Genomic DNA, 18,778 nt, shown 5'->3' on the forward strand with positions numbered 1-18,778 from the left:
AATAGTCTTGTAGGGAGGTTGCTATTACTGACTAACAATATAAAGAATAACAGTAGCAGGAAAGATCTAATGCTCTTGGATAGTTTATTTTAAATAATCCTGCAACTTATTAATGTAGTGATAAAACATGGAAGATAGTCATGTAATCCTCATGACCAGAAGGACCCAGTGACTCTCAAAGCATAAAACCCTAGAGATCCCAAAACAAAGTGTCTCTCCTGTGCTATCTTGTCGGGCTCACACAGCAACCAGCACTCTGAAACTTGATCTTTTCTCATCTGGGGTGAGAAAAGAGATCCAGTGATCTATGTCGGACAGATTCAGGATCTCCAAAATGTCTATGTTGTATTTGTGATAGCTTCTCTGCCATGTCCTTTGCCCACCCTCAATAAAGCGTGTTGCTTGGGTAAAATTTGTATTTCATGGGACTGTGCTTGACCATTCAGCACTATTCGACATCTCAGTTGGAGTCTGACATCCAGGAGGTTGGTCTGGAAAGAGACATTTCTGGAACGGTCAGCATCTAGAAGTTATTTAAAGGGATGAAATCACACGTGGGGTAAATGGATATAGAGAAGGAAAAAGAACAGATCTAAAAAATAGGACATGCCAACATGTAGGGGACTGAGAGAAAAATCACTGGGGTTGGAGGAAAATCAGGCAAGGGTGGTGACATAGGAGCCAAATGAGGAAAGTGGCAGCAAGTCAGTGATCAAGTATATCAAGTAACAAGTGGACTGACCGTCTGGAACCAGTGTCAAGGTTATTTGTGACATTGATAACAGCACTTTTGGCGGGACTGTATGTAAAACCTGAGTGAAGTAGGTTGAAGAGAAGGGGAGATTAGGAATTGAAGAGAAGTATAGACAACTGTGTTCGTTTACTAGGGCTTCCATGACAAAGTACCACGGAACTGGGTGGCTTAAACAACAGACGTTTCTCTCTCATGGTTCTGGAGGCTGGAAATTTGAGGTCAAGGTGTTGGCAGTGTTGGTTTCCTCTGAGGCCTCTCTCCTTGGCTTGTAGACAGCCTTCTCGCTGTGTCTTCACATGGTTTTTCCTCTGTACCTTCCTGGGTCTAAATTTCCAGTTCATAATAGGATTAGGATTCCCCCGTCATGACCTGAATCACCTCTTTAAAAATCCTGTAATATTCTGAGGTACTAGGTGTTGGGCCTTCAACATAATCATTTTGTGGGGGGACTTCCCTTGTGGTCCAGTGGGTAAGGCTCTGCGCTCCCAATGCAGGGGGCCCGGGTTCGATCCCTGGTCGGGGAACTAGATCCCGCATGCATGCCGCAACTAAGAAGTCCGCATGCCACGAGTGCCGCAACGAAGATCTCGCGTGCCACAACTAAGACCCGGTGCAGCTAAATAAACAAATAAATCTTAAAAAAATAATAATAATAATTTTGTGGGGACATAACCCAGCCCATAACAACTTTCTCAAGAAGATTTTGTGTAAAGAGGATAAATCAGGCAGTAGTTGGAGAAGGCTTTGGTGTCAAGCGAGAATTTTCTCTTTTCAGATGTGAAAACTCAGTGTGGTTACATACGAAAGGAATGATCTAGTAGAGAACAAAAAATAGGTGAGAGGGGGAGACTTACTAAAACTATGTCTATGAGGAGTTCAAGAAAACAGGATCAAGTGCACAAGTGGAATTCCTACATAGCAGCGGGGGTGTCAGCCTGTGGGATAAGACGGAAGGCAGAGAATTCAGCAGAGATGCAGACCTGGGGGTCGGTGTGATGGAGGGACTCTGGAAAGTTTGCTTCTAATTATTTCTTCTTCTCAGCAAAACAGAACACAAGGTAATAAGCTGAGTGTTGGTGCTAGAGATCTGGAGAGAGAATGAGGGTGCGAAATTGTAAACGGGAATGAAGGACACAGCATGGAGTTGCTAAGCAACAAAAAGGGCCTAATTGTGACCAATGGCCCTGAATTGAGAATGAAATCACTGTGGCTGCATACTGACATTTTTGTAATTGTGAAAAAAGCCCAAATACAGAAAAGTAAAAAGTGTAAATGAACAGTATGATAAGTGACTGAAAAACAACCCCCTGGGCAAAATTGTCTTAAAAGACCCTACGCTCCTTTTAGGCACTTGTTTCCTATTTCTTTTCATCTTAATACATACACATCAATCATTTAAAAATGTAATTTAGGTTTGTATTTTTTTTAAATGTTTCTTTATTAATTTTAGTAGGTTGGTTTTTTTTTTGGCCACGCCATGCAGCTTGTGGGATCTCAGTTCCCTGACCAGGGATTAAACCCGGGCCACGGCAGTGAAAGCCCAGAATCCTAACCACTAGGCCACCAGGGAACTCCCAGTTTGCATGTTTTTTAAATTTATAAAAATGGGATATTATTGTAAGTATCCTTTAAATCAGTAGTACTTTTCCTTCACAGTATGTGTAACATAGGTGGGCAACACTCATTTAATTTCATTGTATAGCATTCCATTGCATGAGTGCACCGTGAATCCTGTTTCTATTTTACTGTCAAGGTACAGCTGTGTTGTTATGCTATTGCAAACACACTTACCTTCTGCTGAGTATGCCTGCCAGCTCTCCAAGGATACACTCTAGGCACATTCCACACAATACAGCCCCTACACCACCTGTTTTCATCTGACTGGGATTCCATCAATGCTGTCAATCAGTTTGGAGAAAATGCTTACTATATTAAGTCTTACAATCCCTGAACAGGGTTTCTCTTCGTTTCTTTCATTTAAAACCTTTCAATAGAAATTTATACTACTCTTCATAATAGTCTTCACAACTTTGTTATGTTTAGTCCTAGATACATTTGCTTTTAAAAAAAAAAAAATAGAGTGCCCTCCCCATACTCCAGGCTTCCCTCCCAGCAGTTGGTGGACACAGTCCCAGGCAGAGGCAGCAGAGGTGGCCATGGGAACCGCTGAGCAGCGGGGATGCAGCTGGATCAACCCATTCCTGCTTCTTCCTGCCAGCTCACTCGGCTGGGGGCATGCCCAGCCCCTTCTTCCCCAGCCCAAGTCGCCTATATTTGCTATTTTCATTGCTAGTTAAATTGTATGTTTTTTTTTCATATTCTAATTAATTGATTCTGCTGTAAAAAAAACACAATTGATTTCTTAAATTTATATCCAAAATGTTTGCTAATTTTCATTAATTTAATAACGTATAAACGTATGTGTTTTTTGGCTTGAATTCATACACTGGTAATATAATAAACTTTGATTCTTCCTTTCCAATTTTATATGTTTTATATTTTTCCTGCTTACTCCATGGATGAGGATCTCCAGAGCAATACTGAGTAGAGGTGATTGTGGACATATTATTTTGGTTCTCAATCTGCAAGCTTACATTTCCAGGGTGAGATGTTCTGTACGTAACTTTTCGGTAGTCACTATGAGATTAAGAAAATTCCCTTCTATTCTTATTTCCTAACAGATTTTTAAATTATTAATCGGTTCTGATTTTTTTAAGCAAGTGCTTTTATTGCCCTTTTAAATGACTATGTACTCTTCTCACTGAATTTGTAAATATGATAAAGGGTTCTTCCAGCCAGGAATGTGGGTTTAGGGACAAGAAGAAAGTATGGCTTTGGTAGCTATGAGAAGAGTGATTTTTAAGTGAATATAATCTATTTACCAAAATTCTACAATTCCGAAGGAGGTAAAGTTAGGGATGGTCAACGACTGAATTTTTGTCAATGGCATGCAAGCAAAAACTCTGTGACCCATCTCTCAGCCTTGCCCATTAAAAACACCTTTCACGAGACTCTCCAGGATCTTTCCACTTTTGCTGTCTTGATACAAGAATAATGGAGAGCTCATAAGCCACATGTCAAAGATGGCAGAGCCACAAGATGGAAGGAGTCTGAGTCCCAGAATCACTGTTTAGGAGAGATTCATTCTCTGGTCCAGAATATCAATATTGGAATTTTAATGAGTGAGAAGTAAACTTCTATTGAGTTAAGCTGTTTTTCCCTGTTTCATTAATTAGTGTTACCTTAAATCATACAATATTTTCCCAAGTTTTTGTTGTTATGGAAGGAGGATAAATCCTATCATTATCGTAAGCAGAATAATGGCAGTGTGTTTTACTTCAACCCTCTTTAACTGTAAAAATGATCTGACAGAATTTCCAGTGTGAATGACAGAAGAGGAAAGCATTAGAGGGATAAGGAGGGGCACATGGTGAAACTTGTCAATTAGTTGGAGAAGTAGATTGGGGAGAGGGAGGGACTGTGAGCCTGTTTCCCTTGGATAAAAGGTAAGACTTTCTTTTTTTTTTTTTTTAATTTTTTGGCCGTGCCACGCGGCATGTGGGATCTTATTTCCCCAACCAGGGATTGAACCTGCACCCCTTGCATTGGAAGTGCAGAGTCTTAACCACTGGACCTCCAGGGAAATCCCGTCCCTTGGATAAAAGGATTTCCATCCAGTAATGGGGGTCTGGGGACAAAGAGGCAGAATGGCCTTGGTAAATATTAAAAAGTGATTTAAATGAAATAATGTCATGATTTCTGGAACAGAATTCTAAGGCCCAGTTCCACTGTGACCAAATCTACCTGTTCCTTCATATAAATATAGAATGTAAAAAAATTCCAAAATGTTAAGGAAAGGAAAGCCCAAGAGGCCAAGATATAGTGCATATTTATTTATTTGTTTGTTTGCTTTAGACAGCAAAATCATAAGGGATTTGTCTTCACTATATAGAGAGGCCAGAGCCATGTCAGGAAACCAGAGAAATAGATTGTAACTGTGGCTTGCTCCGGCTCCTCGGTTTCCACTTCTGCTTCTAGCCACACCTTCTTGTCTACGCTCAGTGGCAGGGTCAACATGCCAGAGAGATTCCTGGACTCTTTGGTGGAGACCTGACGCTTTTCTAAGACAGAACTTTTGTTCCTCATCAGCCGAAGGATCACCTTGCAGTGCTGGAGCTCCACATCAAAGAGGAAATGGGAATTTCCTGGCACCCTGCATGTGAAGACCCCAGTGTCCTCCTGTAAGTCTCTCTGGGCATTGTACAGGACCTCTTTGAAGGTAACAGGCTTCAAAGGTGAAGGCAGCTTGTCACTGAGCTTCGCAGTGAAGGCAGACGTTCTGTTGCACAGGCATTTTACACTTGGTCCTGGAGGTCCTGGCAATCCTGGTAAACCTGGTATCCCTTGGAAAAATGGAGAAGACCCAGTAAGAAGGTCATAGCATCCAATAAAAAGATGGTACCTCAGTTGATGTATGAAACCACCACTTTTTTGTTATAACATCATGGTTAAGAGATTGATCTTTGGTGTATGATTAAATGGTTACAAGTCACATCTCTGAAATTGACCAGCTTTGTAATCTTGCTAAAGTTAATTGATGTTTCTGGGCTGTATTTCCTCATCTGAAAATAATATTATTGACTTCTCATGTGACTGTTGTGAAGTTGTAATGAGACAATGCATTTAAAATACTTGTAGTGCCTACAAAACATTAAGCCTTACAGGAAGACATGTATGGCATGATCTCACTTATAAGTGGACTTTAAAAAGCTGAACTCATAGAAGCGGAGAGTAAAATGGTGATTGCCAGAGACTGGGGGTGGGGGAAAAGGGGAGATGTTGGTCAAAGGATACAACGTTTCAGTTATGTAAGATGAATAAGTTCTGGAGATCTAAGGGATGTCATGATGACTATAGTTGATCAGATCCATTGAAAATTCACGATTCTTGGCATAAGGTAGTGAGAATGCAGGCGTTTCTACTCCCAGCTCCTCTCTTCACCCTGCTATGGCTCTATTTCTTCCCTTTTCTTTTACTCAAATACACACAGAGGAGGGAAATGGGGAGATGTTGGTTAAAGGGTACAAAGTGTCCATTATGCAGGATGAGTAATTTCTGGAGAGCTATCGGACAACATGGTGACTATAGTTAACAATGTTGTATTGTATGCTTGGAATTTACTAAGGGAGAATAGATCTTAAATGTTCTCACCACACACACACACACACACACACACACACACACACACACACACACAAAATGGTAGCTATCTGAGGTGATAGATACATTAATTAGCTTGATAATCATTTCACAATGTATGTATATATCAAAACATCACCTTAAATATATACAATTTTTGTCAGTTAAAGAAATCAAATGTTAACATATGTTAAGTATTATTAATTCTGTTGGCCTTCAATTGTTTGATAAGACTCTGTACTTCCTGGAATAATTTAGGGAAATAACAATAAATGGCAAACAATGTGATTTTCTGATAGTATATGGATGATAATGATCCTATATATCATTTCACCCTGATTTGGGTGGGACTAGTTCTTGCTAATGATTCTAATCTTACTGAGGATGAGGATAAATAAAAAGGCCTGGGTGTCTAAGTCTGGGAACCAGAAACCTTTGGATTACCAAATCTAATCCTTGAGACCATCCCATAAGAGATGACACACAGTTGTGAGCTTTCCTGAGAGTCCCCTCGTGGTCCAGTCTTACTGGCTACAAAGAAGTAACCAGGACAGAATCTAGGAAGAATCTTGCTTCATATTCAGGTGCTCATTGGGCATCATCCTTTTCGTAATAACTAAGTTTGGAGCTCTAAGTGCCCAATGAAATCCAATTCTTTTGATGATACATGATGCCCTGCTACACTTACTAACCCCTACGTTTTTCTTGTTGCTTATCAGACAGTTTAATCCATGATACTAACTGTTACTTAGCACATCCTCCCACTATGACTAACCCACATGGATCACAGCCCCCTGGTACTAAAACTAGGCCAGTCTCTCTTGTGCCCTGTGATTTGGGCTCTGGTCACCCTGCCTTGGGACCCAATCCTACAGCTGATCATTTTCTCTGCATTCTTTTCATCCTTAATGCCTCATGCTCCTGAGCCTTTGAGGATTATGACTTTCCTACCAAGACTATGAAATGAGAGGGGTAAATAAGAGGCAGAAGGATATATTTCTCACCTCTCAAACCTGGAGGTCCTGGATATCCTGGTGGCCCTGGAGGTCCAGCACATCCTTCTTTCTGAAAGACAGCAGTTTCCATTAGGATGATGTTGACCAATATCTGGATGTCTTGATTAAAGAAACAAACAGAGGTTTTTTTCTGTTCTTTGTTTTTGTTTTGTTTTGTTTTTATGTGAAGGCTGGATAGGTAGAGTTGCAACCTGGTCCAGGAAAGGTATCATCTCTAGAATTAAATTCATGGACTCAAATATCATTCTTACCCATACTAGTAAACTGAGCAGGTTACTCTCTGAACTTCAGCTAGAGTTTGTTAACCCCCCTTCATTATCACTTAATATATAGCAGTAATTATTCCATTAAAAGTGTTTCTGAATCCTGAATGGTCAACCTTTTTTTTCATCCACCTTTGAATTGATAGCACATAGTAAGCACTTGATAACATTTCTTGAATTAAGAAATGATTTATTCTTATTAGAGCCTGTTATATATTGAGTGCTTATTATGGAAAAGATATTGTGCTAGAAACATCATATCATTAAGTTTTCATGACGTGCCTGGTATTTTTGTTGTAAGCATCTTTGCCACAAACGTTATCACCACAAACATTTTTTTGCCACGTAACTAATTGTCCGTAAGGCAATTTTGCCATAAAAAATAAAATAACTGGTTAACAGTTGTTTGGTTTTATTTCTCCACTGACTCAGTACTCCCATTTTTATATTACATAAATCTTAGCCCTCGTAATGGTCCTGATAGTGATGAGTAGGCATGGTGGTCTTAAAACAGTGTATGATAACAACTACATATAGAAACTTGAGAGAAAATATGGGGAAAAAATTTACTGGAAGTGTGAAATAAGAGAGTGCAAAGCCAGATTGCATACTATACCAGAAAATGACAACACATCAGTTTGCAAATCCTTGGGTGATTTGAAGGCACAGAGTTGAACGAGCATTTCCCATAGAACTTTGGAACGTCTATCAACGGACGTGTGACACAATGCTGAGAACAACCACCGTGTAGAGGCTTGCACAACGCAATGCAGAACTCAGTTACAAATATGCATCCTAGTGTTTGGAAACTGATACCTCTCTTAATGAAGGAGGAAATTTTAGCAAAAAAGAAAAAGCGTGATGCTGAATGAAGAGACAAATCTGAAAAAAAAAAAAAAAAAAGTATAAAATACTGTGAAAGACTTGGAAGACAAGTGCTTTGGTACAACCTACAAAGTAAAATCAGTTATTTGCATGGTATTGCCATGAATCTGCACACATTTTTTTTAAAATTTTATTTATTTATTTATTTATTTATTTATTTATTTATTTATTTATTTATTTATTTATTTATTTATGGCTGTGTTGGGTCTTCGTTTCTGTGCGAGGGCTTTCTCTAATTGCAGCAAGTGGGGGCCACTCTTCATCGTGGTGCGCGGGCCTCTCACTATCGCAGCCTCTCTTTGTTGCGGAGCACAGGCTCCAGATGCACAGGCTCAGCAATTGTGGCTCACAGGCCTAGTCGCTCCGCAGCATGTGGGATCTTCCCAGACCAGGGCTCGAACCTGTGTCCCCTGCATTGGCAGGCAGATTCTCAACCACTGCGCCACCAGGGAAGCCCTGCACACATTTTTAATGTATTCAAATATTTTGTATTTCACAATAAAGTCTTTCGAATTTTGTTATTCATTTCTTATGTTTCATTATGTTCTTTTTAATGTCTCTCTTTTATCTTTCATTATTTTATCTTTTACAGCAAAATTGCCTTATGATAAATTCGTTATGGGGCAAAAACGTTTGTAGTGAAAATGCTTGCGGCCAAGAAGCTGATAGCGAAAGTACCTAGAACCGTTCGTTACATCCCTACAAGGTAAGGTTCCTATTCCATTTTACAGATTAGTAGTTTAGATTCAAAGAGGTGATCCTACTTATTCTCAGCCAGATTGCTAGTTAGTTACAGCCTGAGACAAGATTCTAATTCCAGGCATTCTGAATTAAGAATCAGTGTTCTTAACCATAAGTGTTTTAAATAAGTTACTTAATTGTTAGCCAGTGCCCCTGCCCTCTCGTTTCTCCAAACACTCTGCCCTTGGCTTTCACTTTTCTTGTCCAGCCAAGGCTTATAGCACAGCAACCCACAAGAAGCACCTTGAGTTGGATGGCATTCATCCTCTATGTTTATTCTCTCTCCCCCAGAGAAATCATGTCAGAAAACCCATTTTTGGCACTAGGATATTCACACCTCTATTAACAAAATGACACCCTCCCTCCACCCTCTTGCAAGCACTTGAACCCCTTCCCACAATCCGTGTCCGTCTCCTACCAGCCATTCTCAAGACGAAGTCTTTCCTTTGTGGGGGTAGGCTTCTCTCAGATTTCTTTCTGAAATGCCTAGCTGTGTGTCTGAGGCCTGGGCTCCTGTCACTGTTCACTCTGTCAAGACCTTAACTAAATGGTCCAAAGTTGCCTATTCAAATATTTACCTCTGGTCCAAACTGGGACAACAAAAATTAATGTTTAATGACAAGGTGGATTCAGGTCACCCGCTCTTGCTGATTCTGGATCTTAGGCTCGGTAGAGTTGTCAACTACAAGTCCTAGGTCATTTTCAGATTTCCCTTCCAGCAGGTCTATTATGGGAGCAGCTGTCAATACATAAAAGGTCAACGTAAAGAGGCCATTTCTCCTCCTGCTCTGACTTTCTGAAGACTTAATTCCTTATGCTCAACCACACATCTGGAGTCATCACAAACCATTTTCTGGACAGGAAGCCAAATGCAGAGCAGAAAGTCTAGAATTGAGGGCAATTTCCAGTGAGAATAATGTGCAAGGAGAAACCAACATTAAGTGATACATAATTAAATAGTCAAACAAATGTAAAGCATGCAGTGCTAATTAATATTAGTTACCATTTTAATATGCATGGCACCTCTTTTGATATTAATAACAATCTCATAAGGAAAATATCTGTATTATACCATATTTTACACAAATCAAACTATTTATATAATACTCCATATTCTTTCCTATTAACCTTATTTTATTTTTTCCCCCTGGAATTCGTATGCTCCTGAGCTTTGATGAACTTATCTAAAGTTTGGGTCAAAAGTCTCCTTTAGTGTCTATATCAAATATACAAATGTATGGGAAGAGGACATTTTTATAAGGAGAAGAAATTAGAAGTTAATTCTGAGTTAGTGTAGGGGATAACTCAGCATTGAGCATAGCACAGTAGGTGAACTATAATTAAAAGTGAATAATTTCTAGTTATTTTTCGGTAAACCACCACTTGACTGAGTACAAGGCCAAATGGCATATCGATGGTTGTCAAAGAGAAGAATAAAATTGACTGACCTACCAGTGGACTGTAAATGTCCAGGAAGCAACCCAGAACATGTAGGTGAATGAATCCTCTGACTTCACTTCCAGAATATTTTTGCAAATAGATTGTTGAAGAGTTGTCATGACTTTGCTTTTGTATAAGATATGATTGAGATTTGTAAAAAAATCTATGCTGTACCAAGGACCTAGGTAATTGATGATAGAGATTTCCTCCATCAAATAAGGTTAGAACTTGACCTTATATATAATAAGGTGGGGAAACATTTCCTCATCTTCCCATGTGGCCCTAAAATTCTGTTTGGAGAGACTACTTCTTGTTGGGGAGAGTACTTGCTAAGAATATGTGTTTTGATGTGGTTGCAGCTGGAGCCAAGACCACAGGGAAGAGAACTAAATGAACATGCATGTACCAGGCATGATTTTCAGACCATAAATATGATGTTAACAGTAGCTTTCTTGGCAGATGTTCTTTATCAAGTTGAAGAAGTTCCCCTTTATTCCTAGTTTGCTGAGAGTTTTTATTGTGAATGGGTGTTGAATTTTGTCAAATAATTTTTTCTGTATTAATTGATATAATCATATGATTTTCTGCTCTATTTTTAAGACTTAGTTTATAATGTTAGTGATTAACACACTGTGGTTTTGGCAGAGGGATATAACCATACATCAATGGAACGTAAAAGAAAGTCTACATATAAATCACACACGACCAACCTATTTTTCACAAAGGTGCAAAACCAATTCAGTGGAGAAAAGATAGAATTTTCAACAAAGGATGTTGGAACAATGGGTAGTCGAAAAAATTAATGTTAACCTAAACCTCATGCCTTATACAAATATTAACTCTAAGTAGATGATAGATCTCAATGTGAAGTGTAAAACTGTAGTATTTTTAGAAGAAAGCATAGGAGAAAATCTTCCCAATCTTGGGCTAGGTAGAATTCTTAGACATGACACCAAAAACATAAATCATAAAAGAAAAAAAATCGATAAATGGACTTTTTGGAAAAGAAAAATTGATTAGCAATTGTTCAAATCTGCCCTTTGGAACTTAGGGAAGATCATGGAGGCTGTAGTCTTGCTTACACAAAACGGGGGACAAAAAAAAGGCTTCCGTGCCCAGGAGCTCACAGGGCCCCCGCACCCTGGTTTCACCCAGACTTCTGACCCATGGAAACTATGAGATAATAAATTGATGCCTTTTAGCTGCTAAATTTGTGGTAATTTCACGTCAGCAATCAAGAACCAGGACTTGTAGCTTTCATGCTTTTCCCACTGGCATCCTTTAATTCTTTAGCTTCTGTCTTTGTCAATGTCAAGGAGAAAACCCAAGCTCATAAACCCAGTGAACACCTCTGGTCCTATTCTGTAGGTAGGAGGAGAAATAGGGGGAGCTGGGTCCACATTCTGGGGCTGGTATGTGGCTAAAAAAGGAAGAGATCCAGGGTAGAGTCCACTTACCTCAACAGTCAGATCCTAGTCTTCAGCCAACAACTCACTGCCAGAGGTGTGTGGAGGGAAGGACCCCGGTTTGAATGTCAATCGCCCTAAATTCTCTCTGGTTAAAAATTAACCAGTCCATTAACCTCAGGAGAGATAAGAAATCAAACATTTTTTGAAATCAATTGATTTAATCAGCCCTCCTAAACCTTTCTAAATGAAGCTCATGAGATGGGAACAGAGACATTGAGAAGCTTTACGGTTGGTCAAGTTTCTTTTCACAAGTCAGGATGCCTGGGGGTGGTGGTAGAGGGGAACTCTCTTCATGGGAATTACAGGTAAGGGTCCCTCACAAAGACAGCAATGTTAAAGCCCTTTACTTTGTTTCAAGCCTGATTCTAAGTTTTTAATACACTTTTAATTATTTCATTCCCATAATATGTAGAATAACTTACCCTAGCACAAAAGAAATAAACATACTTTACTCTAGAGATGGTTATTCAGACAGAAGCTTTAAAAATATGCAAATATTTCATACTGTTATATATAACCTTATCATTTGAGAAATCTCTATTGACTTATAAACAATAGTGATAACAACAAAAGTAATAGCTAATATTTATTGTGAATTTATTATGTACTAGGCTTTGCATGATTATTTTACTTAATACACAATGAGCCCATGATATGAGTTACTATTATTATCTTCAATTTATAGAAAATGAAATGGAAGCAAAGTGATGTCTAGTAACTTGTCCAGAAGCCCCTTTGGAACAGGGATTTTGACTCTAAGGTCTACAGTTTTTAACCACTCTGCTCTACTGACCTGTTTCTATTTACCCAATAGCTGCCATGTGCTCTGTTAAGTTTAATCCATTCCTTGTGAAAAGAGAGGGACATTTAGTGAAATCTCTGTCTAAATATGTAATCTATAAATCTATAAATTCTTATGAATTTAAGTTAAAAATTTAATACAGACAACTCCAATTAAATTGACAATATAATACCTGACTCATAGCTATCCCTGTTCTAGATTCTCCTTCATATGCTGACTAACTCCCAGCTAGGTGCATTACACCACATTCCTCCCCTGGGCCCATGAATTGTCCACGTGCTGTAGCAGGCCACGCCAATTTCCCAATCCTAATCCATGAAAACTCTCCCAGCTCCAGTGCTGTGGGTATTTGACAGGATCCATTATTCCAACTTTGGGGGAAGTTATGGAATTCAACAGTGCAGTGGTTGCCTTATCTCTGTCTGATTAATTATCACTCCACCCCTTTTCCATAGAATTCTCTGAACGCAGCAGTACCGATTGAGTTTTGTAGCAATTCTGCTCATGGATCACACGGGTAGGCAATGACATATGGACTCCATAACTGTAGAAACCAACAAACTTCACAATGTAGTCTCTTGTATTCTCCCTCCACTTTAGTGACGAGGAAATAGCCAAGGTCCCCCCACTCCATTCAGGAACATTGTGCTTCACAGAAATAAATCTCTTGGGAACACTGACATGTAATGCTTTGGTAACCATCAGCAAATGGAATTCCACAATATATTAAAAAGTGTACGTTGCCACAGGAAGTAGTTACTTATTTGTGTGAACTAGATCTCCCCAGGCTTGGCTGGATTTAAATTACAACTAAGATAATGCTGCATTTAATATTCAACTTGTTAGGATTTGTTTCTCAAGGAAATCCTTTCCTTCTCCACTCATGGAAGCCTAATTCTGTTTTATGTACTTAGAGGCCCCTAGGGGCCCTAGCTCCCTCAAATAAATCATACATAATTATACTTACATCCTCAGTGAAGCAGGAATGTTTGAGATTAGAACTGTGTATGGAGTTGACCTGCCTTCACTGTTTAGATAGGTAAAAATTCTGCTGAAACCCAATCAGTTCTTAGAGCCTACAACAATAAATTTATCCAATGTCCTGACTCCCACCTCTGTGGCTCCTTTTGGTAAAAAGAATGAAGTTCTTTCTCTCGCAGTATGTATGTCTCAAATACGTATGCTACAAGGCAGCATAACTGAGTGGTTAAGTGTTCATGAGTTTCTGTCCACAACCTGTGTGACCTCAGAAAAGTAACTTCATCTTTCAGTGCTTCGAGTTCTTCTTCTATAAAATGGAGATGCCTATAGTGCATACTTCCTAGGTTTATTAGAATTAACTGAAAGGTGAAGTATCTTTCCAAGGCTTATACAATCATTGAAGTATGTTCCAAACCAGATTGCCTTCTTCCAGGGCCATTAAAGTATATCATTGCATTATAAACTGCTTCTTTCTGCCTTTTGGATATAAATAAAGATAGAGTGTGGGCTACACATATCATTTTCCTTCCAACAGTTCCTTCAGTTGGAACAGTTCATGCCAAGTCCCTTCGAAAGCGAAAATATATCCTGTTAAACTTTCCCTGTGAGAAATGGATGGATATATGTCACTCGTACATAACTTATAGGGACAATTCCAAAGATGAGTCGAGTCTCCCTCTCTATACCCATAGATATAACTTTTCAGGACAGGTTTTCTTCTTCTAAAGAAAATTAAGTCCCATCTCCATCTGGAAATCCATTACATATGATTCATACTAAAATAAAGGAAATGCCAGCATTGACCAAGGGTCCATCTCTCTTGCTTCTCAGCCGCAACTAAGACCCGACGCAGTCAAAAAAAATAAAGAAAATATATAAAAGTTTGCACAACGGAACAGTTGGGGAAATATGATCTCTTTAATTAATGGCACTGGGTCAGTAGATTATGCATTGAGAAAAAATCTTATATCTTATCTCACCTGGTATACAAAAATCAAATACAGCTGAATATAGATACACATGTGAACAGTAAAATAATGAGGCTTTTTACTAGAATAGATAGGAGAATATCTTCATGCTTTGGCTAGGCAGAATTTTCTTCAACAGGATACTAAAAGCATTACTCTTAAAGGAATAAAATGATAACTTTGAGTTCATTAAACTCCATCTCTCACATGCCCAGAAAGGTGCCAGCCTTTATGCGCTTGTGTATGTGGCGGAAGGAGAGCCGTGGTGAGCTGCAGAAGTCTCAGAGCCAGCCATGTGTAGAGCTTTAGAGATGCTCAATTACAATGATTCTAAAGCACCTAAGTGTCCACAAACATCTCCTCCATCATTTAATTCTGGCATCTTTTTTTCCCTCCAGGGGCAAAACCTTTCCCTTTACAATTAAAGATGACCTTGTTGATGCAAATGTCTCTGTGATGGGTGAACAGTTGCTTAAATTACAATAAAAATAAAATATGCTGAAGACTCTTTCTCTGAGCCAACTTTGATAAAGGAATGCATGGAGAGGAGAGTAGGGCCCAGAGATACTTTCTGTTGAGTCTTTCTCCTGGTTCACACTAAACAAGTCACGTCCTGGTAGTATATGGGAACCCACCAAGTCAACATACAACATTACTATTTTGTGGGTGACAAGAACTTCTCTACCTTCCTGGTCAATATTTTGCCTCTGCAACACAGGTATGTCCTTCAGAATCCAAACTAAGTAGGTTTATTTTCAAATTTCACCATTAACAAGTAATGTGGGACTTCCCTGGTGGTCCGGTGGTTAAGACTCTGTACTTCCACTGCAGGGGACGCGGGTTCGATCCCTGGTAGGGGAACTAAGCTCCCGCATGCTGCACGGTGCAGCCAAAATAAATAAATAAAGTTCATTAAAAACAACAACAACAAAACAAGTAATGTGACCATGGGTACGTTGCCACATCCTTAAACCATATGAAGTAAAGATGGATTATAGGATTATAGGAGATCTAGGTAGTGTATTTAGGAAAGAATATTTCATCTTTTGGCTGTCCTAGTACACGGTCCAGGAGGCTGTTTCCCCTTCCACTTTGGCAAGGAGCTGGCTCAGCAGAACTGAGTTTGCTAATTGGAGAAACATGAGTTCTCTAATTGATAGCTACAGCGTTGGAATGGAAATTCTCCTAGCTAAGCTCTACACTATAGGGTTATTTCACCAGCCAGGTGAACTGACTGTTTTCTCTTTCTTTCTGAAATTTCCTGTAATTTTGTATGTTTATGGGAGTTAGTGTCCTTCTATTGGAACACTTTCTTTGGTGCTTCCAGGGTGGCCAAGGCTATTTATTGACATACTTCTTAACAGAATGTTATACTACGTTATGTGTGTGTGTGTGTGTGTGTGTGTGTGTGTGTTCCTGACCCTAGCAAAACATGTTGTAGATCAACCAGGGCTGGTATCATGGGTCTCAATTCTGCTTGCACTTCAAAATCAATTTGAAAAGACAGGTTCACTCTTTCTCTTCCCCAAAGTCAGATATTTTTATTTGTCCCATTTCAGAGCAGGTTGCCCAACTGCCTTATATAGTGCTCAGGTGGGATGATTAGAGACTTAACTCCTCAGAAGATGATTGCTGAAAATGGCTTCAAAATGAGTCTTTCCCCCTTAGTGGGTGGACAGCGCCACCCAGTGTTCCAAAGGGGAATTGCTGAGCAACGATCCTTTCCTTTGACGACTCATCTCTCCATTGTTCAATCAACTCCCGGGTGTGCCAACAATATCTCTATTATTTGGCTCTGGTTAGGAAGGCTTCCACAGCTTCCATGCTTTTAACTGGTGTATGAAGAGGCTGTTCATAGCGAGGGGAGAGTTGCATGAGATGAAGCCGAAAAGGCAAGCAGAGGTGATGAAATGTATGCTGAGGTGAGACCCACACAGACCTGCCCACTATTTCCCCCAGCATCTCAAGCACTTTGGATTTCTAAGACTTTGTCTATGCTGCTTCCTTTTCCCAGGATGCTTCCCCCACCCACTCTGCTTGCCGATGGCCACTCTTCCCAGGAGGCTCAGCATCTGTCACCTTCTCTATGAAGCCCTGCCTGATCACCACCTCCTGCCCTTCCCTGGTAAAATCGACTATGTATTTCTTTCTGCCCCCTTCATGCCCTCTCCCCTATACCTCTAATCCCCCTCTAATTTGTTCTTCTTTTTTGTTCTGTTTTCTTGTTCTTTTTCCTTGAGGTATAAAGTTGGGTTGTTTTTTTTTTGTTTGTTTTTTTGGCTTCACTGCACAGCTTGCAGGATCTTAGTTCCCTGACCAGGGATTGAACCCACGCCCTCAGCAATGAAAGCCCGGAGTCCTAACCACTGGACCACCAGGGAATTCCCTAAAGTTAGGTTGTTAATTTGAGATAGTTATTTTTTTGATTGGCCCCTAGTCTGGTTGGTTGCCAGGCCCTGCCTTGTACAGATGTTGCTGGCTGCTGGTCCCGAGGTGGCTGGTTGCGGAATCCTAGGGGACCCTGGGGCTAGTGCTGCCTCCCTGGTGGGCGGAGTTAGGGTCCCAAAGACTCCGGGGCTATTGCCCACCCACTGGCAGGTAAAGCCAGGTCCTAGGGTTAGTGCAAGACTACTGGCAGTCAGAGCTGTTCCTGGGGTGTGGCTGCAGGGCCCAGGGATCCCAGAGCTGGTGTGAGATCATTGCGGGAAGTGGGGGAAGCGGAGGTGCAGGTGTGGACAATTCCTTATACGGTGGGGTATGGGGTCTGGAGTGTCCAGAAGTTTGCATTGCCCTGCTAGTGGGCAGGGCCTCGGCCCAGCTGGCTCCAGGGTAGCATCTGGCCTGCATTGCAGGATTGTATTAATAGTTTTCTTGCTTCTGGTGTCTGCCCCCTGGTGGTTTAGAGACTAATGCAGGCTTCTTGATGGGAGGGGCTGGTGCAGGTCCATTGGTGGGTGGAGCAGGGTCTTGGCTCTCAGGTGGGCCGGCTGTGCCTAGGGGCGTGTCCAAAGGCAGGTGTAAGTTCTTCAGTCTTTAGGCAGCCTGTGTGCTGATAGGTAGGGCTATGTCCTCTCCCAGCTGGTTGTTCAGCCTGAAGCGGCCCAGTACTGGCGTCTGCAGGGTGCTGGCTGGTGCTAGGTCTCGGGGCTAAAGGCGCAAGATATCAGCCGCCACAGCAGCAGTGTTCACGTGGATGAATGTTCCCCAATATGTGTCTACGTACGTCCCCAGGGTGAGCTGCAGCCGCCTCCCGCTTCTCCAGGAGACTCTCCAAGACCAGCAGGTAGGCCTGGCCCAGGCTCCTATCAAATTACTGCTTTTGCCCTTGGACGCGGTGTGCCTGAGATTTTGTGTATGCCCTTTAGGAGTGAAGACTCTTGTTTTCCCCAGTTCTGTGGGGCTCCTGCAATGAAGCCCTGCAGGCCTTCAAAGCCAAATGCTCCGGGGGCTCCTCTTCCCAGTGCAGGAATCCCCCGCTCTGCCCTGGGCTGCGGAGCCTGATGAGGGGCTCGGAACTCTCACTCCTGTGGGAGAAACTCTGCAATACAATTATTCACCTGTCTGTGGGTCTCCCACCCAGGAGTTATGGGATTTGATTATATCTCTAGTCCACACCCTCCTATTCATCTCGTTGTGGTTCCTTCTTTGTCTTTAGTTGTAGAAGATCTCTTCTGGTAGTTTCCCGTCTTTTTCACTGTTGGTTGTTCTGCAGATAGTTGTGATTTTGTTGTGCTTGTGAGAGGATGTGAGCTCAGGGTTGTTCTGCCGCCATCTTGGCCGCTCTCCTAGTTCTTTTTTTTAATGTAAGCATGTACAGCTATAAGGTTCCCGCTTGAGGAGACCTTCAAGATGGCGGAGGAGTAGGACGTGGAGATCACCTTCCTCTCCACAAATACATCAGAAATACACCTACATGTGGAACAGCTCCTATAGAACACCTACTGAACGCTGGCAGAAGGCCTCAGACCTCCCAAAAGGCAAGAAACTCCCCACGTACCTGGGTAGGGAAAAGAAAAAAGAAACAACAGAGACAAAAGAATAGGAACAGGACCTGCACCAGTGGGAAGGAGCCGTTAGGAGGAAAGGTTTCCACACACTAGGAAGCGCCTTCGCGGGCGGAGACTGCGGGTGGCAGAGTGGGGAAGCTTCAGAGCCACGGAGGAGAGCGCAGCCACAGGGGTGCGGAGGGCAAAGCGGAGAGATTCCCGCACAGAGGAGCGGTGCCGACCAGCACTCACCAGCCCCAGAGGCTTGTCTGCT

General features: G+C 41.2%; 1 protein-coding gene across 2 annotated transcripts; it reads right to left on the reverse strand.

Moving 5' to 3' along the window:
* Positions 1-1,390: 1,390 nt before the first annotated feature.
* On the reverse strand, positions 1,391-18,542 carry LOC309609697 (uncharacterized protein). Of its 2 annotated transcripts, none has more exons than XM_082351414.1 (5): positions 11,756-18,542; positions 9,277-9,597; positions 7,849-8,114; positions 6,958-7,018; positions 1,391-5,157 (listed from the first exon to the last, which is right to left on the reverse strand). In XM_082351414.1, exons 2-5 carry the CDS (start codon positions 9,281-9,283, stop codon positions 4,679-4,681), a joined length of 813 nt encoding a protein of 270 aa, XP_082207540.1. In that variant the 5' UTR covers positions 9,284-9,597; positions 11,756-18,542; the 3' UTR covers positions 1,391-4,678. The 2 variants fall into 2 exon arrangements, with proteins under 2 accessions (XP_082207540.1, XP_082207539.1); XM_082351413.1 differs by having other exon boundaries at positions 9,277-9,743.
* Positions 18,543-18,778: the final 236 nt, after the last annotated feature.

Source organism: Balaenoptera borealis (assembly GCF_965194805.1).
Source record: "Balaenoptera borealis genome assembly, chromosome: 13".
NCBI lineage: Eukaryota > Metazoa > Chordata > Mammalia > Artiodactyla > Balaenopteridae > Balaenoptera > Balaenoptera borealis.